The sequence below is a fragment of the Lepisma saccharinum genome, chromosome 17, assembly GCF_977018435.1.
Source record: "Lepisma saccharinum chromosome 17, izLepSacc3.1, whole genome shotgun sequence".
In the NCBI taxonomy this organism is placed as follows: Eukaryota; Metazoa; Arthropoda; class Insecta; order Zygentoma; family Lepismatidae; genus Lepisma; species Lepisma saccharinum.
Genome location: NC_139245.1, coordinates 26,223,664 through 26,248,527, shown reverse-complemented (window position 1 = coordinate 26,248,527; position 24,864 = coordinate 26,223,664). Strand labels below are relative to the sequence as shown.

General features: G+C 36.6%; 1 protein-coding gene across 1 annotated transcript in view; it reads right to left on the bottom strand.

Annotated features, from left to right (window-relative positions):
* Positions 1-24,864, bottom strand: part of LOC146001338 (hydrocephalus-inducing protein homolog) — a 230,199-nt gene that overhangs the window by 111,365 nt on the left and 93,970 nt on the right. The window contains exons 34-40 of the mRNA XM_083138652.1: positions 21,140-21,328; positions 19,811-20,075; positions 12,693-12,883; positions 10,085-10,287; positions 8,780-9,005; positions 3,253-3,377; positions 608-715 (exon numbers count right to left, since the gene is read on the bottom strand). Of these exons, the coding sequence (XP_082994778.1) occupies positions 608-715; positions 3,253-3,377; positions 8,780-9,005; positions 10,085-10,287; positions 12,693-12,883; positions 19,811-20,075; positions 21,140-21,328 (1,307 nt within the window). The remainder of the gene's footprint in view (positions 1-607; positions 716-3,252; positions 3,378-8,779; positions 9,006-10,084; positions 10,288-12,692; positions 12,884-19,810; positions 20,076-21,139; positions 21,329-24,864) is intronic.

Below are 24,864 nucleotides of genomic sequence, written 5' to 3'. Positions count from 1 at the left end.
TTTCTTACCAACACTGGCAAAGCATGGACACCAAGATTGTGCTGATACAAGACAGGACTACAAATAATAATATGCACACCCATAAAAACGACAGTTAAAAACTGCAAACCTATTTCATTACCCACAAATTTCCAATGACCTACTTTAAATAAGATTTAAAAAAAAAAATAAACGTAAAAATACATAGTTTTTCTTGTATGTACGTATTGCTTGCATTATAGAATTATTTTCCTGTAGTTTACTGTTATTACAAGCATAAGAAAACAGTATATATCAGTATAGCAAAAATTCCATACTGGTCCTCTCATATGGTATATTAATTACCATTAAAATTACTAATAAATTATATTGAACAAATATGTCTATAATGTTAAGGTTAACCTTACATGCCCTTACAATAATTATCTGAAATTAGGTTCACCATTCTGTCATTTTCTTCTTGGTGTAATAAATATATAAGTTGAATTTATGTATTCTTGATTTAGTCAAAATGAAAATAAATGTCTGATGAAAGGAGCGTGTGTTCTCCTGAAACGTCACAAAGAAAAACTGTTTTCTTATGCTTGTAATAATCGTAAACTACAGGAAAATAAGTAAAAATACATACTATAGATTCTTCTTCAGTTTCCTGAGAAGTTTTCGTTGAATCCAATTTCTTTCCTTTCTTCTTTTCTTTTCCATCCTTTAACTTCTGAGTCTTGTCTCCACTCGAGGACTGTCAAGGGTGAGAAATACAAACCAATTATATTCACTATTGCAATATTTATGAAATACTTCCTCTTGGAATGTAGATTCAATTTTTTTTAAAAATTACTAGACAACAAAGTGATAAAAAGTTATTTATTATGTATCATAAATTTAAGGGTTAACTCTACTACAAGGGTTTCAAGAGCATTTGGAATGGTAATGTTTTTCTTTTCAATAAAAAATGGCACCCCCCTTTGTACATGTAAATATTGCAGTGTACCCATATTATTCCTCAATCTTTTTCATATCAAATGTGCATTTTCACGAGGAGGTCATTAAACTTAAATGTGTGTTAAAAGGTAAAAAAGAAGAACATCTAGGTAAAAAGTGGAGTATTATGTATTCAACTTTCATCACATGAAACAGTGGATTTTAATGAATGAAAAAACTTTGAACGCAATCTTATAAAATGAAGACTCTTTGCTAAAGAATAAGTTTGCCTTACATTGGTGTGTTTGTTCTATTTATCCATATACAAAGGGTATTTAAAATGAAGTTAACAACTCTAAATGCTTATTGTAATAGAAGTTTATAATTATTTAAATGAAATGAGGTATCAAATGAAAGGTTACGTATCAGATAATTTAGTTACAATGACAATTACAAGTTCTTGCTGTGTGCTCCACAGGTAACCATACATTTGCCAAATTCAACATATCTTCATCAGCATCTCACGATCGACTTGTGCTTTTGCATTTGAAAATGCACCCACCCTCAACAAACTGTTTATATCACTTAAGAATGGAATATCTAGAGATGTTTATCTTATTAATCTTGTTTAAAATGATCACTGCACTGTGATACTAAAGTCTGCCCGGGCTAAAGAATGGACTGCTACCTTCATTTGGTGCAAAGGTACATAAACCTTAATCTTACAACTCAGCTAGCTTATCTACAGGGTAGGGTTCTTTGTAGACAACGAAACCAGACAGGATGCCTTCCAATGGAGATGTTTAAACGAATATATTATTTAAACACAGGATACATGGAGTAAGAATATTTACATGACAAGCTACTTTCTTCTATGCTTTTTATTATTTTATTTTCTCTATTTGTATATTCTTCTATCTGGACTTCCTTCGTTGTGGGCAGATCTGGATCGGGACTTCCTTCTTAATGGATGGTCTGGATCGGGACTTCCTTCTCAATGTGTAGGATCTGGACTTCCCTCGTTCTGGATCTGGGCTTCCTTCTTGTCTTTTTTGTGAACTTCCCTCTGGATTTCAATTTATTTTTAGGTTTTGATTATTTAACGAATTCCTTTATCCTTTTCCAACTTTTTCCTCCAAGCTTTGGGAATAATACTAATATCCTCCCTTGGGGCTGCAATTGGAACGTGCCACCACTAACTAGGTACAACTGAGTGTATACTTGGTGCAAACGATTTACACGCGCATCCAAGTAGGTGCTACGGTTAAACCACGCAACCAAAAAGTGCTGTGGGGCGTCGATCGGAACGCGCTCGCCACTGATGTAAACAAAATTTCCGCTACGGGAATGGTAAATCAACCAAACAGATGCAATATCTGTTCAAAGACACAAACTTGTATCAGTGCTTTGACTTCCTTAATTTTCATATTAACTTACATGTGATAACTGACTTGATTTATAAAATATATATATTAATTTACTTCTTTCATATTTATTCTTTGTCTTCTTATAATATATTCTATTGTTTTTCATCTTTCCAATTTGCTTTGTTCTTATTTGTAAAATTATTCACATATATTATGCCAATTCTTAACCATGCACGCCTGGTGCTGCCATCTCTATTCTTTGGCAAACTATTTACATTACTTGGTCCTATTGGGTACGTAACAGGACTTGAGAAAACCCAGACTATCCACCTCCAGTTCAAGGGGGGAAAGGTGGTGTTGCTACATGCCTGATTTTTGTCCAGTCGAACACGACATCTCTTCCTGTCAACAAGCCCCTGTCGCTCACATTTCAGCGAGAGGCAGGGAATCGGAGACCCATTCGCTTGCTACGTAGCGGCAACCATTAGGCTTCGCCGCGCGGTCTTTGATGAGGGTGCCACCTGTTTGGAAAATGACCCAAAACAAAAAATTTGGCAAACCAGAATACCACGAGAATTCTCCCTCACCACGGCAATGGGACAAAGCCGATTGGTTCAACTGTTCATGTGACCCTCCATGGCTTTCGACAGAAAAGACAAAAATAGAATTTCCAAGTCCGTTCTTTCGCCGGAACCACTGTAGTCTTTCCTTCATGATAAGCAAGCAAGCAGTATGACATTTCACTAGGTGATGGCAACTCAGTAAGACACAATATGTCCAGTAGTGCCATCTGCAACCATCTGTTAGAAATTTAACTATATGTTTTCTAATGAATTACATTACTCAATATGAAAAATATATAACTAGTTACTTTTCTGCTGTATTGTCAAGCTATTTTTTAATAATCCTGTATTTGTCTATGTTGCATACTTCCTAGATGAACTATTAATATATATTTTATTAACATACACACACACAATGACTTTACCTGTTGGCACTCCAACTGAATCCTATCCCATGATTCTACAACAGAAAGTATTTCAGTGAAGTCAGTCTCGAAGCTTTCAAACAGATAAGGTAAATCACCAAAGTCCTCATCTTCCTCCTCAGGTGCTGCAATTTAAAAAGGAAAGGTTATATCACACGAAAGTGAGGTGGTGATTGCAAAAAATAATATAATAAATTTGTTCATTATTCCATGGGTTATTTGAATTTTTGCAATAAGCACTACCTTTCCATGCTGTTTTTGTCAGGCACAAACGGAGTGGAAGATTTCTAGGCATTTAATGTGAGAAGCACAGTTCACCCATCTAACACACGTGAGTCAGCACCATTGTATGCTGTACTTCAGATAATTATAACACCATTAAGCCTTGTTTCCATGATTATGAAAAACTAAATATGCTGACCAAGGCAGTAATTTATTTTATTAAAAACATAAACTAAACGTAACGTTTCAACCTTCTAGCAAGGTCTTCTTCAGACTCTGTATCAAGTACAAAAGTAACAAGATACAAAAACAGGGTATTATATATACACACAAACATTACTCCCTCCAGACTATTTAGAAAATTGTTTGGAACTTTCTAGCAGGTGACTTTCACTTTCCAACTTTACTTTCACCTAAAAGGCTAAACACAATTACTTCCATATAGAATGTGGTTGGACTTTTAATCTCACGCTCTTTTCCCTTCATTTTTCTTCCTTCTCCTCTCCTCTTTCTCTCTTGTACTTTCCACTCTTTCTAACATCTTCTTCCATTCTTTGTTTAACTTCAGTCCCCCATTCCAGTTCATTGTGTCTTCTTCACCTTTCTTCTCTATTTCCTTGGCTTCCTTCCATTTTCTCACTAGCATTCTCTTCTCCCTTCCTATCTGCTTAGCCTCATCCCACTCTATGTCATGTCCTGTTTCTCTCGTGTGTTTAAATATTGCATTTCTCTCTCTCTTAAGTCGTACATCATCCCTATGTTGTTTCAACCTGTCTTTCAGCCTTTTTTTCCATTTCTCCTATGTACACTCTCTGACATTCTTTACATTTCACTTCGTAGATAATCCCTTCCTCTTCCTCTTCCTCTTCTCTGTTTTCCTTTTTCTTGTTTGCATTCCTCGCTATTCCTAAGATGCTTCTCCCTCCCTTCCTGTAAGTTTTAATTCCCGCTTTCCTAAGCACTTTGCATATCTTTTCTGTGATAATGTTTAGACCTGAGTGAAGGGAAAGGGGGAGGAATATGCCATGTAGGGAAGGACATCTTTCTTGATGGTAAGTTTCCAGTTCCAAGCTTTTTACTGCATCAAGGTTTGTATTACATATGTTTCTTGCCTTGTAATAAAAGGTCCAGGGATTAATTAACACAAGAAGGCATATAAGCCCATGTGAACTTATTTATCTTGAAAAGTTTATGGCTCTTACAAGCACATAAACACAATTTCCAATGTGTCATTTCTGGAGAACACACACTTCCTCCAGTCACACTGAAAATTGTTTGTGTTCATGTGCTTGTATGAACAGTAAACCTTTCAAAATAAATAAATTCCAAAATGCAAGCAATACGTACATACGAGGCGCATGTCAAAAAAGGGCCGATAAATTTGTTTACGTGAGGTTGGCAATACTGATGAAGTTGAGCATGCGCAGGAGCTGCACGTGATTTTTTGGCCTGCTGGGGGAGGATGGGGATGACCTCTTTTTGCACATAGTGACGGGGGATGAAACGTGGATATCGTACGCCACTGGGGAGTCGAAGCAGCAATCAATGCAATGGCGGCACTCTGGTTCTCCTAAAGCAAAGAAATTCAAACAAACACCATCAGTTCACAAAATCATGGCAACCGTGTTTTGGGACCAAAAGGGTGTGATTTTTGTGGAATTCTTGGAACCAGGACGAACAATTACAACAGAGGTGTATTGCGAAACACTGAATAATCTGCGACGTGCCATCCAAAATCAGCGGAGAGGAATGCTATGCTCTGGAATTTTTCTGATCCATTATAACACCCATTCACACACAGCTGCTCATACTGTTCGAGACAATTCAAAGATTTTGATGGGAACTATTCAATCATCCCCCTTACAGCCCTGACCTTGCCCCCAGCAATTTCTTTTTCTTCACCTGAAAAAGTGGCTTACATCAAAATGTTTCAACGACAGTGACATCAGTTCCTGACTGGCTGCACTCTCAGGCGGCACATTTTTACGCAGAGGGTATACAGAAGCTTGTGCCACGCTATCAGAAATGTCTGGAGGTTAATAGTGACTACGTCGAAAAATAGCCAAGGTATGTACTTGTTTATCAATCACAATAATTTTTTTTTTAAAAAAAATATCGGCCACGTGGCAATGAAGATAAACTTTTAGGCATATTTGGCAGAAAAGCTAAAATACAAAATCATTAATTTTGTGAAAAATAACACAAAAAAAAAAAAAAAAAAAAAAAAAAAGGAGAAACTGTTTTTCTTCTTCGTTCTATTAATTTTAGTGGCCACTGCCACCATCCTCGTTGGAACTTGTTAAGCACGTCAAGGAACAGTACAACAAGTTCCAACAAGGATGGTGGCAGTGGCCACTAAAATTAACCCATTAATGCCGATGCCAGAAATTTTTGGTGGCTTCATTCCCACAGAAATGGATTAATTGAACTGAAAATGCAACTGCTTGAATGTTTAGACCTCCAACCTTCCTTGTTGACCATGCAGTTTCGTGACTAAGTGCATTCTCAAGTAGTCAATTCCTTTGTGGTTGCGAGAACAGGAAGGAAAATGGCTTGTAGCGCCTCAAATAAAAGGTAAGTACAAATATGTTTTACTACATTTTTGTAAACTAATAGATGAATTCTGATTTTGAAATGTCTCTCTTTCATTGTAAGAAGTGATTGATAATTGTAGAACATAATATGCCCAAAAATATTAGTTCAACTTACTTTGGCAGGAAATTCAGCGAACATCATACTTGTTATCCTATTATATTTTCTGTACTGCACATTTCTACAAACTTGTGCTTTACAGAATAATATTTAACATACTATCATGTAAAGGGATGTTTGCCTTCGGTCCAGTGGCAGCGATTATGGAGGAGGGGGGGGGGGGGCAGTTGCCACTGCACTTTTTGCCACTTTTGACCTTGCACTATGCTAAGCCTTATCTACAAAGGATGTTGTAAGATATGGTATTATATTTCTATAGTTTAAGCTGTACTTGCTGAATATTATGACTGTTGTTTATGAATGGTGAGTGTGCTCTCTTCTTGTGTATATTTGCAGCTAGAGTTACACGTTTATGATAATTGTACGTAATTCCACCCCCTTTAATTTAGTACTACTTTGCAATATTGAGTAAAGCACACATTACTTTACGAACGAGATTCTTGATGAATCATGAGGTTTATCATATCAGTGGTATAAATAAATACCTCAAGCCCCAAAATGTTTGTGTTTCGTTCTGCATTTTGTTATTTTTTAAATATCCACGGAAATCCTTTGTGCGCAGTTAGTCACGCTAGGCAGAACGTCACAGACTGAAGACTCAGATTGATTTTGATTTGTTGTTTTAAGTTCACTTTATGCACAGGAAAGCTAATCGGGACTGGACCTACAGTTTAAAGTGTGATCCGAACCACTGTGCCATGTGCCTCCACCAGGTATCGAACCCGGGACCCTTTGATTACAAGGCGATGACGTTACCACTATGCCATCCGGGAGGCCTGAAGACCCAGATGAGGAGACAAATTACTCAGTGGCGTGCGTAAGGGAGGGGGGTTAGTGGTTGTCATAACCCCTCCTTGGGCTCAGTATTCCCAAAAAGAAAAGATTTCAAAAGAAGGAAATGATGGCAAAACGAGGGCTGACTGCTAAAAAATGTAATTATTCCCCCCTTTTGAAAATCTTGGGCATGCTACTGGAATGGCTGTAGTGTTGCTCTTCTGTCGTAAGTTGAAGACCCTGAAGCAGATACAGATGTTGACTCAGATAAAACAGACTAAACAGAAGAACTGCCGGAAGAACTGCCAAGGAGAATTCTCCAAACAAAAAGAGATGTACTGTCCCAGAGATATGCAGGTAGTTTGAAGAATCCTGGTAATGGAGATTCACAACCTCAAAAGCACAAATGCAAAGAAGAAAGAAAATGGACATTGTCCGAGAGGCATGTTGAAAGCAAAGTACGAAATTTTCATCCCTCATTCTCTCCAACTGCTGTGGATTATTCAAGTACACTTGGACCATCTCTGGATTTCTTCCAATTGATGTTATCAGCACATTTTGTTGATATGATTGTGGAACAAATTCAAAGTTATGGAATCCAGAAAAAATTACGTACTGAGCCAATAACAAAATAAAAGAATCTAATCTTCATTAGAATTGTAGGTTACCAAACTGCCATATGCATTGTTGTGATGAATTATATATACGACAACGAAATGATATCTGGTGCCGTATGTTTGATCACATAATGTGCCACCTACATGTTGCTGATAATATGAAATTAAACCAATGATTGTTACTACAAAGCAAGACCTACTTATAAAGCAGTTTTGAGTACCAAGAAGGGTTACCAGGTCACCATTTTTCAGGAAAGAGATACAGCATGGCACTGCAATATGATAACACTGGACATTGGATTGTGAATAGCAATAAACCTAATTCAAGATGTAATAAATGTTCAGGACGTACACCATGAAATTGTGGTAAATATGTATCTGCTCTCCATCGTGTGTACTTCAAGGCTTGCCACACTTTATGGAGCAGATTTTAACTGATGTTCAAGAGATTGATTGAAAATTCTGCTTCCTGTTGAACTATGTGCTAAAATATGTAACTTTTTAGAAATTTATTTAGAGTACATTTTTGGAGCTATTGTAAGTTTCTGTGTTTGTATATATTCCATATAAATAGGTTATGCCATAGATACCAATGTATTAAAAATTGTTGTTAAGTAACTAAATAAATAGCAAAATAATCACAAAGAAAGTTAAAAATTAGTTGAAATTATCTTAAATGCCTGGAAAATCTGCCAGACTATAATGAAGGCAAATAAAATGTATTTTCACCTTATTTAGACCTCAACTATGACATTTCAAAAAAAATAATTTAAAAAACTACTTGAAATGCTGTGTCGGCATTAATGGGTTAGAACAAAAAAGAAGAAAACAGTTTCACGTATAAAGTGAGTACTAATTTTTACGTATTTATCTTCTACCGCATCTCTCTTTTCCCAATTATGAAAAAAAAAGAAAAACAATATCGGAAAAATAACACTAAAGGAATAAACAAGGTTCCTACTAGTAACACATGGGAACTTACTTTTTTGATAACCCTCGTATTCATTATAAACTGATCATTTGTATGACATTATCAAGGCCATCTCTTTTAAGTTCCTAATTGTACCTGAGCATTCACACTGACTTTGACAAATTATAGTGTGCATAATGACAACAGACAAAGGGAACAAAAAACTCTTCTATCTGGCCAGACCAGGAGAAAGTTCAAACATTCTGCTCTTATTTGTTACATTTAAAAGTACCTGGACTCTTCTTCCCATCTTCACCTAGAGAGATTGCATCAATTGATTTTGCAATGGAGGCCTTATGTTTTGGACCTTTCTTCTTAGCTTCTTCCTCTGGCTTGCCTTTTCCTGCATTGGCCTTTTTTACTTCTGACTCAGTTGTTTCCGTTAGGGTAGTGGCAGTGGGTGTGCTTTTGGCACCCTTCACTTTTTGGACGGAAAACTTTTTGTATTTCCTTTGGGCCTGAGAATTCAAAGAAATTATTGATTTATTATGGATGTTCTAGGACTGAGCTGGTATTGATCCAAATTATCCTGGAAAATGTATACAAAATTCAAAAATGTCATTATTTTGCACCAGCATTTGTATGAAAAATCGATTCTGATTGAACGACAGCTATTATAATAAATTGTGGCATATATTTGCATGTGGAATACTTACATATCACAATTAATCAATGTTTTGAACAACTACTTATTGTTACAATGTTCAAGCATAGACAAGAACAGGCAACAGTTTCAGCACAGCCCTAGACTGTACTATAATCACATTGATCAATCAGATATACAAGTGTGTTGGTTCAATTTCCAATATTTTTACCAATCCAATACAGCAAAATTCAGACATTATTCTTTTATGAAAATAAAAGTTAGCAGTAACTTACAGCAGTCACAACTAATGAAATTCTGTTTAAAAGAATTACTGTTCCAATATGGGTGGGGGAGAGAGTACCCATTACAACTAAGAACAAATGTTGACTTGTGCAAAAGACACTGTTGAATAATAAACATCAACAGTATTTGCAAAATAGACCCAGTATTTTGAAGAAAGAGTATCGTAAGATATGGTATTATATTTCTATAGTTTAAGCTGTACTTGCTGAATATAACAACAGGAAATTAACTCTCATTCAAGCACAATTAAGAAGATCAGTTTCAATTCACATGTTAAATGTTAAAATCTTGTCATTTAATAACACAGTCCACTAAAAACTAGAATTTGACTAAATATTGATAATCAGGACAATCAATATTCTACTGATCTGATCCGTAAGGTCAAAAAGGGAATTTTTCTGGTATACGACAGGGAAATTTTCTTCTGGGACAGGAACATCATTGCCAATAACAAGGCCTGTCAAGCAACTAACTATTGGGTGACACATGGACAGTGCATCAAGTCTTTCTAGATTTGAGCCCACTATAACTTCCTTTCATGTAGCTCAAACTCTGCAAAACTGACCACCATTGGTATCAGTCAATTAATTTAAAAACTCAGCTCTAATTTTTATTCTTTTTATTGTGAATATTATGAATATTACTTACTCTCAACCTTTGTAGCATTTGCAACTTCTCTTGTCTCCTTTTCATGAGTTCTTCATTTCTCTGTTTCATTTTAATCTTCCGACTTTCAAGCATGAGAGATTCGTACATCATCTTCTCATCTTCTGGTAGATCATCATACTCTTCATCTGCAATGTTCTTTAGCCAGTTTATCTTTTCTTTTGTGGCTGCTGCTTTTTCCATTTCTGTAGCATAATAATAGGCAGGTCTACATTAAAATATACCACAATACGTTCTTCCTAGAACATTAATTCCTACCGTACTAATGAAACTTATGAGGTCTATTCAAAAGGTATCTCAGCTTTGGTTGAAAAAAATACAATTACAGACCTGGAAGTCTGAAATTCTAATCACCTTCAAAGTTGCGTCCGTGCAACTGTACACATTCTGCCAGTGGACCAGCCATTGCCTGGAAGGTCTCTTTGGTAATGGAGTACAGTTGGGGCCTTAACGTTCTACATTTTCTCTTCTTGTGACTAAAGTCAGGTGGGTACCTTTCACTGGCATTTTCAGCTTGAGGAACAGCCAAAAGTCTGACAGCATATCAGGAGAGTAATGAGTCTGAGGAATGTTGTGTTTGGCCAAGACAACGTGAATCACAAGCTGCTTCTGTTCCGTTGTTAGCAGCTTCGGCATGAATTTTGCACATTCTCCACGAGGCTAAAAATCCTCTCTCAATCTCGAATGTACCAAAACAATGTTTATCCGCTACCTTGTCTGCAAGTTCTTGGACAGTGATGCAATTGTTCTGCATAACCAAAGTCTGCACTTGGTCAATCGCCTTGTCACTTCAGTTTGTTGAGGGCCAACCAGAATGTGGTTCACTCTCCACTGATGTGCGACGTGCGGCAACTTCTTAATTTGTACGATGCCTATCGCATCGTCGCCTGTTCAATCTTCTAAATGGTTTCCACTTGGGTATAACCAAGATTTGGGTAAAATACTGCTGCTGAAGTCATTCCGTCATTTCGCAGCAAATTAAAATCTGACAAGTTTTCACTACACTCACTCACAGGTTGGCTACCAGCTACTGACACACACTGTAGGCAGGAAAAAACATCATGCATGCACATGAAGGTGCCCAACACCTCCCCACCAGATGACACCGTGTGTGCTTCATTTGTTTATGTGGGGACAAAATATGGTTGTGTACTTTCTGGATAGATCTCGTACACAGTCAACGTAAAAATAATAATAATAAAAAAAAGATTTCAGAAAATTTATAAAGAATTTTACCAACAAACTTATACACTGTACACTGTTAAGCACATATCAGATAATAATAACAGAGTACTGGGCCTTCCCAATAGTCTAGCATAATGCTGTGCTAACCACTCTACCACGGAGGTAAGCTTATCAGATGCTGGTATCTTCCATGCCAAAATGTACTGAACATATCATTACAGCCACAGGTAGCCAAGTCAAATATTAGAAAGTAGCGATGGGACAGATTAATTGTTACTCTATCGGTATTGGCCGATACAGGCATATCAGTGAATCAGTTTATCGGTAACATTACAGATTATTTTAACAATCCCATATATCTACAAATATATTATAATTTAATGCAAATTCTACCATTTTGTTATATTTTTTTATGTATGCCATACTTTTAAAAAATTAATATCTAAATATGCAACTTCTTTTGCACTGCAGTCACCTTGAAACATAAATTTATTAAGGAGCTCATGAACCTTTCAGATCTTCAAGGATCATTTGGAATTTGATATTGGATATCGGAAGGCACATATTTTTGGTTAAGTAGAAAAGCAAAATTTCGGTACAAAAACAGAGTCAATTTCGGGTTCAAAAGTGGTAAATAAAATAAAATCTTGCTGTTATAGCGATGAAAAAGCGGTATATAAAGTGACATTTTGGTTTTAAAATTGTGAATATAACCCTAAATTTGATTTAAAAACGACTCTTACTACACAAAATAAACAAATCCCTTTTACTAACACATTTATGTCATTACCAGAATATTAAGTTTATTCCTGCATGAAGGGGTCCATTTTTGCTTCACAAATATTTACAGCAGAATTATTCAATTTTCCGTGAATTGCATAGCTTACAGGATAATTGACTTCAGAAAGTGTCGTGGTGGTAAATAAACTCTAAATTTCGTGTTTAAGAGTGTATTTCGCATTTTGCAGTTGATTTCACATTATTTCGTGACAAAACAGGGTAGGAAAATGCACCTTGCACCTTTCACAAACATGAAAAATTAACGTCGTTATAATGTGTTATTTCACATTTCGTGTTTTCGTCAAAAACGAAATATGCATGCCTCTACGGATTGGTAGAATATCAGTATCGGTAAATTTTATAGCGGTATCGGCCAAAATTCCATATAGGCTCATCCCTACTACAAAGTTTTCAATACACGCATAATTGAAGATATGTAATAAATGCTGAAATAGAACATTGGCTCAATTAATTTGCACTGTACTAAATGGTTCTAAAGTGCAATTAATGATTTTGTTGCTAGTTCATTAAATCTTACATCTCAACAACATAAAAATATACTGCACTAAAAAAAATGATTGCCTTTCAGGCTTATGGTTAACTGAATACACATTAAATTTTGTACCTTTCTGTAATTTTGTATTTATCCTATTCTCCACATAATGTGTAAAGGTATTGTGCAATGTTAAAAGATGTATATACTTCAGATTTCCTAATGCTTTTAAAACTGAGGTCAGCACAAAAGCTGCACTGGATGAAAACATTGTATTCAAGCTCTCTATAACCACTCCACATCTATATTCTTCAGAACTCAACCTGCAAGGAATTACAATATCACAATCCACGTAAAACACTGAATACACACACACACACACATTCCCAGATTTCACATTTTCCTGAATTATACACTGGGTTAAGAGGTCACGATCGGATACTACTTACAGTGCAAGAATATATTATTTGCAAGAGAAATGATGTCAAAAAGTTATCGTAGCTTGAGAAGAATGTTTATCCTTCTCACATACATTGTGTGGTAATAATTCAACTGTTTTCTGATAGAGGCCAGTCAATCCCAATACTGTAGTTAGAGTCAGATTTTCTGATAGAAGGCTGCCCAAATTCTGCAGTTAAAAGCCACATTGTGCTGGTGTGTGTGTTACTGAAGTGTTTGGTTTCCCACCTTATATTACAAGATGACTGTTTTGTGTGTTACAAACAAAGGGGGGATACAAGCCAATTTACTATTAAGGAACTCACATGGTGGCAAATCAAGCTGTGCACCAAGAATTTTGAACACTGAGAGCTGCATTGCCATTAATCTTACAGGCATTCTTGTCCTATTCCAATCTTTAATGTATCTTGTTCAGTTCAATACAGTTTCCATGTCGATTACCACATTTTCTTTCACAGTAATAATAATACAGCAGTATCTTTTGACCCACCATGTACATCCAATCCTCACGGGAAAATTTTCCTAGATTTTCGCATTTTCCTATGTCTTAAGTTTTTTTAATTTTAGCCCACGAAAAATGTAAAATAGAGTGTCCACCATTGAACTATATATAACATGGAAGGACTGCTTTACGGCGCAAGAGTGAAGCCATTCTCTCGCTTACTTATGCCAGGAAAAGGAGGAAGAAAAGCTGAAGCAGACGGAATTTTCTATGGCGGCAAATGGATTTTTATGAAAGATTATTTACGAAATGAAAGCTATACTTTATGAGAAAACATTACAATGAGTACATCACCTATATTCAAATACCACAGGATTTAAGATTAAATTAACGATATCAATGTATTTTTAAGAACTTCTTGGTAAAGTTGATTAATATTGAGAACTCCCCAGCTGCTGTCCGCATCGTGTTATAACTTGCAACAATATTATTGTTGATTTATTTAGTTTATTTTACTTCGCTTTTCTGCCACTTTTGGTTAATTGCGAACATGGGGATGAATAATGATATGATGAAATTGATGAATGGACACTGGATTAAATTTGGGTTTCGTTATAAATGCATATATTTTGGACATGTTGATTCTTCCTCTTACTGTGCGACCGCCATAGATTATTATATTAATTTAACACCTAATATCTTAATTAAATTTCATAAAATGAGAAAATATGAAGGTTACGGCAAGTGCGTGCAAGGAAGCTACATCTAAGAAAATGCAAATTAAAATGCAGACTTTAACCCGACAGGATGTGCGTTTTTCTATTAGGACGTAAGGATGCACGCTGGATACAAAATTAATGCACAATTAACACTTTCAGTAAAAACAAAACAAAAAAAAAAACAAAAAACCAAACTAAATCATGGTCGACAAATCTCAAACAATACTCAACACTCATTTAATTTCGAAGCTTCGACACATTTTTTTTCTTCCTGTATGTCTTGCGAAAAACGTCCATAGAATGGAAGTTGTGCCATAATATCGAGGCACTTTTTTATGCACTATTAAAATTTCGAAATTACTGCTTGACATGCCAACAATACACAAATTGCTCGTAAGCATGACATACATATAGATAAAACTAATATTTTACGACCAATCAGAGATGATTTTTTTTAATTCGCTTTGTTACTTCTGGTTAGCTTCTCTTCATGACTGTTCATTTCATATATTTATAAGATATGATTGATTGATTCCATCCTCTAAATCATACATAATACAATAGGTACAATGATATTGGTTATTACAAAGTTTAATCTTTTGCGACACTGTATGAAAAACGTGGGCGTAAACACATTCAAAAGCTTTCACTATATGTAACAGTTAATTACAGTCATCAACTTTTAACAAATACATTCAGGCATGTACACATATTGTAAGAATAATACTTACCGATAAAAGTGGACACCAGGGCAATTATCTGAATGATTTGTACAGTCACGGACACTCCCGGCTTGTAATGAATACATTGACTTTCAATGGAATCGTTACAAGTCTGCAGTGTCCGTGACTGTACATCCAAACGCGAACACGACCATACCATGTTTAACCCACTCAAGACTGGATAAATTGTTCGAAAAAACACATCCCAACTATTAATGTAGCGAAGAAACACTTAATAAGACATTCACTTATAGTGCTGAATGCATAAATATTGTTAAATTAAGTTTTTCTTTGTGCTATACGAAAGTAAAAAGGAGAGTAAATACACGTTAGCTTATGGGATCAGCACGTTTTCTTCCCTGGAGAAAGTAATCGCAAAAGTGGCTTCAGTTTCCGCAACCGATCAGCGTTGCAGCGAGCGTTCCAGTTATATATAGTTCAATGGTGTCCACTGTATTTTGATTTGATCTATTTATTGGTTCATTACAATAATTTATAATTGGAATAGTAGTATATCAATGAAATTGCCAACAATTTAACCATCATGACAACTGTGCAAATTGAGTTCTTTGCTAATTATCTTGCTACTGGAGGTTTTGGCATAAATTCTTGGCGTAGGCATGGGTGTTTCATCTTTCATTCTATTTCAGCTCATCACAATCCATCACAAGTAACCTCAAGTGGTAGAAAGGTGACATTATACAACCAATACTACAAAAAAGTTTACCTATCTAACATTTCTGTACATACCTTTCCTCAAATTTAACACTATCATTTCATTATTATTCCTGATATATCAACTTTTCATTAAGTTTGGTACCTATGCCATAAACTATTTCTTATACTAGTTCAGTTGAATTAGTTCCCTCAATTGCACAGAGATGGCATTAGTGTTCACATGTCCAAGACAGTCCAAGAGCAGATCCTGACATGGATATTACCATATAACAGAGGTACAGAGGACAAAATTTGGCTTGGAAGCTCAGTGTTAGAGTATTGGCAAGGAATGCCAAAGATCCAGGTGTGAATCACAATTATCATACATTTTCAGCAACTCATAATGTATACAGTGGAACCTTCATTTTATGCAAAATAATCTAACACAGTTAATTTTGCTGGTTTTTATTTGATTTGATCTGCGACGTTTCGTTCGAGGTCTAGAGTGATTAGCTATGTGAGGTTGTGTTGTTGTACGTGTAGCTTGAAAAAGTTCTGGGAAACCAGAACGAAACATCGCAGATAAAATCAAATAAAAACCACTAAAAATAACTGTTAGATTATTTTGCATGTACAAAAAGTGGTTATACGAACCTTCAAGTAGAACATTGATGCCCTGATTTTATGTTCCGGGATTTTACATTTTCCTGCATTATATATTCAATGTTGATGGCCCCTACTCAGCAAAATGTCATAAAATTTCACCCGATTTTACATTTTCCTGCATTTTAAGTTTTTTAAGCCTGGTCCCCTGAAAAATGTAAAATCAAGGTTCCACTGTATTGTGTTGGCCATAGGCTATTTTATGTAGCAAGTTTTCTTTAAATTAACTTTATTGATTGATTGATTGAATTAAAATTGTTCGGTGCATCAGCACATGAGGTCATTTTGCACCCTTCCATATATACAAACTCACTTTATGCTCAGATAGGCTAATCGGAACTGGAATGAAAATAAGAGTTAAAATTTTTGGGTGAATTGGTACATACAGCCATTTTGAACCTTTCAATGTACATGGGGTAAAATCCCCTTCTCTAAAACTTTACCAGGGAGATAAAAAAGGGGATGTAAAAAAAAAACCTGGGAAAGGTGCAGGTTGTACATGACACATTAAAAGTATAAGGACACACTAAAAAAATTCTCAGAGACAGTGCTAAACATTAGCTAAAACAGTGTTATCATCTTACAACATAAATCACTGGCAAGGTTGAAACTTTGAGGAAATTAAAATCAGCCTAAACGAAATTACAGACAAGGCAGAAAGGCAGAATGGAGGGTCCAGCCCTTGCAGCAAATAATGACGTGTGAGACAGTTGTGTCCAATTTGAAGCCAAGTTAAAATGACCTCTTCTCAAAAAGGAGGTATGGTGTGAGGAATGTCATGCACCAATAGCGGGTCTGAGGGCACACAGCTTGTTCCCCATTACCTTATACCACTCTTCCTGTTACGTGTCAAGAAGGGAACAGGGAAGGTTCCTAGCTGGCAGAAGATGGACAAGAACATAACTGCCTACTTCAGCAGGAGACTGGATCTAGAGTATAAAGTGTGCACTGTGAATCCACCAGTCGACTGGTTGATTTTGTGTTTTAAGTCCACTTTATGCACAGTAAGGCTAATCGGGAATGGACCTACAGTTTAAAGTGGGATCCGAACCACTATGAGCCTCCACCAGGTATCGAACCTGGGACCAGTTGATTACAAGGCAACAACGTTACCATATGACCGATGTACCAATTACCATTTACCCTTACCATCGGTCTTTCTACGCACTTCCCCCAAGATTTCATTTTTCTGCTCTCTGAGAAAAGGACAGCCGTCTCAAACGAACCAGCATTCTTTCCCATGGAGCGCTGCATATATATTAAATCACCACACCTACTTCGAGAGAAAGAAGCCAGTGTGTTCCCGCAATAAACTTTGATATCCATCCAGTCCACATTCAGCTCACGCCACCATCAATTCAAGTTGAGCTTGATGGTTGAAATTTAGAGATGCAGCTAATCACGGAACTTCAGGCATTTTAAAATTTAAAACCCCCAAGGAGACTCTCGCCCTCGTCCTGAACAACGATCCTCTGTTCTCAAGGGAGTATGCAGCTGGAATTAAAACAATCGTTCTACACATAGCAGGCTCAAACAGAGAACATTATTTATGCAAGCGCGCCAGCCCGTCTGGCTCAGTGACAGCGAAGTGACAAGGGTAAATAGTACGGAATCTTGAACCCCGACCTCGCTCGAAAATATATCTCTCCACCGTGAAAGTTAAGACAGCGAGAAAACACATCAGTTAACCAAGTGTCAAAAGGAAAGTGCTCAACGTAAAGTTATTAGAGACTTAAATTTAATTAGGGCCAGATACTTCTTCGCCCTCCAAATTAACTTATGAACAAGGTCCATGCAAGGCTATCATCACTTCTTTCATCCCCCTCAGTGTAAACATGACCACGTGTGGGAGGAATTAAAAGTGCAACAACCAATAGAGAAGGACAATTCCTCCCCGAAGCAAGGGACTCGGGGAATCATGGATGAAGGAAGAACTTCAGAAAAGACTCTCGTTTCAGCACCTTTACGTATCGGAGAGGAAAATATTTTCTCCTCACTTGACAAAGTTTAGACTCTCAGCATTGAATTCAGTTTCCAATCAGACTTTTTAACTTATTAAGAAATGGTGCGTTCATAAAGATTAGTGTTCATGTGCAACGCTGGCCATCAGCGGCCTCCGCTGCTAACTTCTTTTCACCCAGCGACTTATGGATCAGTGATTGTATTTTGTCTGCATGGTGTGTGTAGATGGGTGGCGAGGCATTGGAAGTATTTCAACTGCAGCCTATTAAATACTATCTCATAACATGTTTCAGTGTTCTGATTTCTTCTTGCCATAATAATTTTTGTTTGCATTGGCTCATGAACGAAGACCAACGTATTAGGAACTTATGCGTCCTTTTCCGTTGGCCGAGCTCTGGGCGGTTGACACGATGTACCTCCCCATGTCTTAAATATTTTGGTACATTTATTTCTTTTATTTTTATTTAATCACAATATAAGTGAAGTGCTTAATGTTTAAATAGATTCGAACTCGAACATCCTTCAATTTTTATTATAACCACTATGCCATCGGGGAGGCGCTACCACCAGTCAATTATGAGATGACATCATTGTAGTTTCTACACTATCAGGGAGGGCTAAAGGTATCGGTTTTGTGGGTATGTGGAAAAAGATAACCCATTCTAAACAACATCCTTCCTGTTCCATGTAGACGTTTGAAGCATGATGGATTGCGTCACCTTTCTGCCAGCTTCCCCAGGCATGTACATGTACATGAATGCTACATATACATCCTGCTTGAGATAGCTACCAGAAAGGTGGCAAATCAATTGAGGGGTCTAGTGAGAGAGGGAGCTATGCCACAAATCTTGAAAATTTTATTTTTTGCCATTTTCAGTCTTCTCCTACCATCTGACATCTATCATGTGAACTACAACCATGTGTCATAGCTCCTGCTTGTTCTGCAGCAGATTTTCTGAGTTCTTGAATATGTCCTCATCAGCATTTTGAGTGAGAGAAGGAGCTATGCCACTTACTCATGGTGTCTGCAATAGGAGTGGCAGAGGTTGTGTTGCAGTAACCGGTGCTAGATTTAATATCAGCCCTGAAGTTAAAAGATGTCATGGCAATAATGCCTTATATTCCTCCAGTTTTTCATGGTGTTTACCAAAAACTAAAATCCACAGTAACAATGGACAGTGAAGATACTCCAGAAGACATATGAAGTTGTCTTTATGTAGATCATATGTAACCCTGTGAACATGATTTACACTCAGGCAAAAGTATTTAAGTCTTGTTCAAAGTATTTGATGTGCTAGATTGATATTTCCATATCGGTATACTACAACAATATACCATACATGTTCATAATAAATGGTATTTATATTGAAATTCATATTTTTCTTTTTGAATAATTTACCCAACAATATGTTCAGAAAAAAAAAATTACCCTTTGTTATACAAATTATGACTCAATGCAATGCTTTAGAAAAGTCAATTTATTTCCATTTCTTGTCAAAGTGGCATAGCTCCCTCTCTCACTAGACCCCTCAATTGTGCATCAAACTAAATTGCACACACTGAAATAAAACTGGAAAAGTTCATTGCAACGAACTGTACTGACAATAATGTTACTACAGTACTTACTTTTCCTTAATAACTTCAACAAAGGTTTCAGGTGATATAATTTGTGATGAAGAACCATGTGGACTGTCATCATGCTTTTTGTTTCCATGGTTGCCTTTTGCCTGGGGTGATGCACTGACAGGCCCCTTACTTTGAGGCACTTCTTTTTTAGCTGCTTTTCCATCAGTTTTCTTTCCTTTGTTCGATATGTGGTGTGTGACTTCTGCCACCTTACTATAGAAATCATCAAATGACATGGCATCAATGAAATCCAATAGCGACAGCTCTGAAATAAAATATTATAGATGTAAATCACCAAAAACTTATCACATAATTTGTATTATTATGGACCCTCTGAAATTTTGTGCAGTGCCCGTAAAATACAGATATAAAATTTACTGATAGCAATAACCAATATTTTATCAACCCATATAAATTTAAAATGTTCTTTGAAGGGCATGAATGGTTTTATGCATGTAACCACAGGACAGCAAACAGCTTGCATTGAAAAGAAACTGTATATTTATTCATATTTTGGGAAATGAGAGATTCGGTAGTAAATAATTACAGAGAAAAATTTGTACTTGCATTTCTCGTGAAGCTGCTTTAAGTTTGTCCTATTAATTTCGGTGACCACTGCGAGGATGTATGTAGCATATGTTTATATTAGGGCTGAGCCCGACTGATACTTTTCCGGAGTCCAAGGCTCTTTTAACCTCTAAGGGCCGGGGCTTGTCAGATAGGCTTTTTCATTGGATGATGCATGCCAGTACATCGAGTCCCATGCCACTGCTTTCTAGCTTTTGTGACACCAGGAATCGAAACTGGGACCCCTCGCACCAAAGGCCAGAGTGATAACCATTTGGCTATGTTGGTGACCTCCAAGGGTCTCTTGGGGTCTGCAAAATGCTGCACAACACTGCAATTTGTGCAAAATGCAACAATATTGTGAGGAGGAAATAGATCTTGTGATTAAATGATTATCTCATGAGAAGTTAAGGATATTTTAAACCAAAACTTTCGTAAATTGATATATTTTCAATGGAAAATTTATACATGTTAAAATTTATAAATATTCGGAGCTAGTTTGAATTATTACAGTTCATCAGTGTCAGTGGAAATCAGTAAGAGCACTGACACTGGTTTAAAGTGACATCAACTCAGCCCTCGTTTATATTCATAAAAATGACAATATGATAGAAATTTGCACTAATTTACAAGCTATCAGTATACCAACAGAGTACTGATTAATCTGTCCCATCCTTATTTTTATTATAAAACTTTATAATATGGTATATAATATAAACAGAAATAATAAACATTAACTTTTAGTTTGACAATAATACAAACCTGCTTTAGTTTCATCTTCCCTTGTAGCAGTATCACCTTGCATCTCCTGAAATGCTGCATTCAAAGAGTTCCTCACATTTACAATTCCAGGCATATCACTATAAACAAGAGCCTCAAGTACAACATAATCTATGTTCATTGTATTCAGATTCAGAATTCTTGCAACTTTATGGCTGAGATAAATTTCATCTGGAAAAAAAAAAAATCCATGAACATAAACCAATCAATTGGCGTAATAACAAAAATTATTGAAATTAATGGTAAATATGAACAGTAGAGCTGAATGTGTATTATTTGACTTATGCTTTACTTTGATATGCAAGAGTTCCTTCAACATTTATCCTATTTTTATCTCTGAACTGCTGAACATGACATTCCTGCCTTAGTGGTCGAGTGTCTTTAGTGGTTAATTCAATAAAATGTTGACCCAAGGTACCAGGTTCGAGACTCAAGCTGGTCATACATGTTCCTTTATGAATTTCAAATGACCATCATTCATCTCTACTATCTTCATTCTTCCTTATTATCACCATTACTCAAAAGTTGCAGAAGTGGAAAATAAAATAAAATTACACATAATTCAATACTGAACATGACCATACATGGACACATGAAAATTAATGCTACTTATCATTCTTTGCAAAAGGATCAGAGGAAGTATTATGGTAGTCAGGTCGTGGAAGGAATTAAATTCTTGGAAAAATAAGTGTATATCATTTAAATGAAAAGAAAATTAAAATCTGTTGTGTTAAAATTTTACCTACTGTGCTCAAACTTAGATTCTGAAAACTGAAAGCAGAAACTAGGGATGGACAAATGCAAATTTTTTTACCAAGATTGAAAAGTACTGCTTTAAAATTTACTAATACCAACAACAGATATTCTACAAATCTGATAAAAAAAATTGTGTATGTCCTTTAAAAAACCTGAATGGTTCATTAACTTCCTTAATTAATATATCTATTTAAGTGACTTCAATGGGTGTTACCTTTAAAAAAGAAATTGCACATTTAGACCTTTACTTTATAAAACCAGGGCTTATATTCATAAAATAATTTTGAAAAAATGACAGAATTTTACAGTAAATTGCAGGCTATTTATAGATTACATCAGACTAGAAAAGTTTTTGGCATTTTTATTGATACCGTATATACTCATGTATAATGCTCACTTTTTTCCAAAATGTTTGCCCCCAAAAACTGTGGTGCGTATTTTGTATGGAATAGTTCGGATAGCCAACATGAAACCATGCATGTTTTCACTATGTCACTGCATATACAGGGTCATCGAGAATGATTGCCGGGATTTTAAACTGTTATTATAAAAGAACTATTTAATGGAACATGTGTGGCATCTTAAAATGTTCAGAAAAGTTGAAAGTTTCGTGTGACCTTGTGTGACCGTGAGGCTTAAAACGGCGCATGCGCAGGAGCACCTTAAAGAGAGGGTTGCTGCAGCAATTGCAACTGTAACTCTGGACACGATTCAGAAGACGTGGCAGGAGATTGAATACGTCTAGACGTCACCAGAGATACAAATGGCGCCATATCGAAGTGTACTAAGCTAAGTCTAAAACTTTAAACTTTGCTGAACATTTTAAGATGCCACACGTGTATATCCATTAAATACTTCTCTTATAATAACAGTTTAAAATCCCGGCAAGCATTCTCGATGACCCTGTATAACAACAGGAGCAAATACAAATTACCAAGTTAGATTTGATCAGCGGCGTGCATTCAGGATACGCAAGGTACGCACTGCGTACCCACAACACAGTAAGAAAAAATAAACATTTTTTCGTCTTTCCCGAACATGAAAATTCAACAATTATCGCTCCGAAAGCAGTTCCACTGCAAGAAATTCCGATTTCCGCACGAACACGCTGCTGCCTTCCTGAAGGCAGTCCCGAATGATCCCGATTGAGACTTCGGCAACCACCCGATCCGCGTCCCTGCCGATTTCCGCAGAAAGACGCTGTTTCTTCTGCTTGGTACCCTAGAAATTCGGAAGGTAACCCCATTGGCTCATATCAGCCCCGGCCACGTGTTTGGGTCTGCCCGCGCTTCCCTCTCTCCCACTTCTTTCCCGGTTCTAAGCTTCGAGGGTACCCAAGATTTTGACAGCGTATGCAGTGTTGACAGTAAACATATTTTTTTCTGAAATGCTTAGCTTACTAGCATTTAGCAGCCACGCGTAGATCATGGTGTAGATAGATCACTGTTGGATTGCAATAAAAATACATTATAAAAAGTGATGCAGGAATCAGACAGGAGGGCAAGAATATGTAGTGGTGGAAGATCATATTTAATATACGCGTAAACTATCACATATAAAATATTTATGTGAGGTTAAAGTTACGCTAGCAAGTTTTTTTCGTATAGGGAGGTGAAGACCAGAATGGACTGCCACTGTGTCGAGGGGAAAATATGTGAACAATTTGCAAGTTTCGCACAATTCTCAGAGTATGAAAGTATCTGTTTATCTCCTTTCGGGATCAACATTTCCTTTGAGTTCCATAGCATGGGTGTTGATTGTTGACCCGACGATATGAATGAATGATAAAAGAAATACATAATAAAACACAATGCTTACAATGGGATTCGAATGAGCCCCCCCCCCCCCCCTCCCTCCCGCCAGACATTGCAAAGTGATGTACGGTATAGCCTGACAAGTTAAGTCCCGATATGCGCAGATCGCTGCGGAGCACTTCGTATTACGTCATCCTCCCCACCACTCTTCTACTCACTGGTCTGGCATTGAGAGTACCAGTGGTGCCAACTCAGCAAAATTAAGCTAAAACAAATATGACAAACAATTTTTCACTGTTTAGCGTGACGGTGCATGCAGGCTCCTATTATATCAGTGGTTCATTTTATTTAATCCGGCCTTTGAAAATGCGTGCGGTGCGCCGATCGTAAACTGTAGTGTTACGCACGTGCGTTAAGGTTTATAACGAAGAGAAACTACAGGGCGAATGACTTCATTTTCTGAATGCGACATCGAGCAGTGTCCAGTTTTTTTTGTTTTGTTTTTATTTTATTTTATTTTTTAAACCGAGTGGGGTGGTGGTTCGTTTGTTTATCGTACAACAATCACCACGAGAAGGCAATCTGATAACACGCTTGCCTCTGTTCTTTTCTAAAGCATTGAAATGTTCTTGCTCTTTACTCTTGGCTGCAAGATTCTTACTTTGAAAGAAATGGACTTATGGCCGAGCGTGTAGATGAACTGAATTAGACTTGGTGAAGCCGATTCAGACACGGACACAGATTCATCGGTAGACACAGACTCGGATGAGTGGGAGAGTGAAGCTGAAGAAGGAGAACTGGAAAACATTTAGAAGGTGAGCTCAGTTCTATCCTTTATATATTTTTCATTTTTCTATCGTTTTATTTCATACATTTCTTATGCTGGTAAGAAATATCCCTAATATAACTTAATTCATTTAAGGTTTAAAGGGAAAATATCAAAATGTATTTAGAATTTAGCGCAATCAATAGTTAGCGTAGGTGACGGGATACTAATTCATGCCTTTCACATTCAAATTTCGTTGAAAATTCTCAGAGGATTCAGCTCCCTCCAGTTTGCAACACTGCGAATGAACGTCGCCGCAGACAATGGTATGGGGAAATGTGATGTGAGGTGCGCAAACAATCAATTGCAGCGTCTTGTTTTTAAACTTGTCAAGTTATAGTTTAGCTTTTGAAGTGTTCTGGGATGTATGC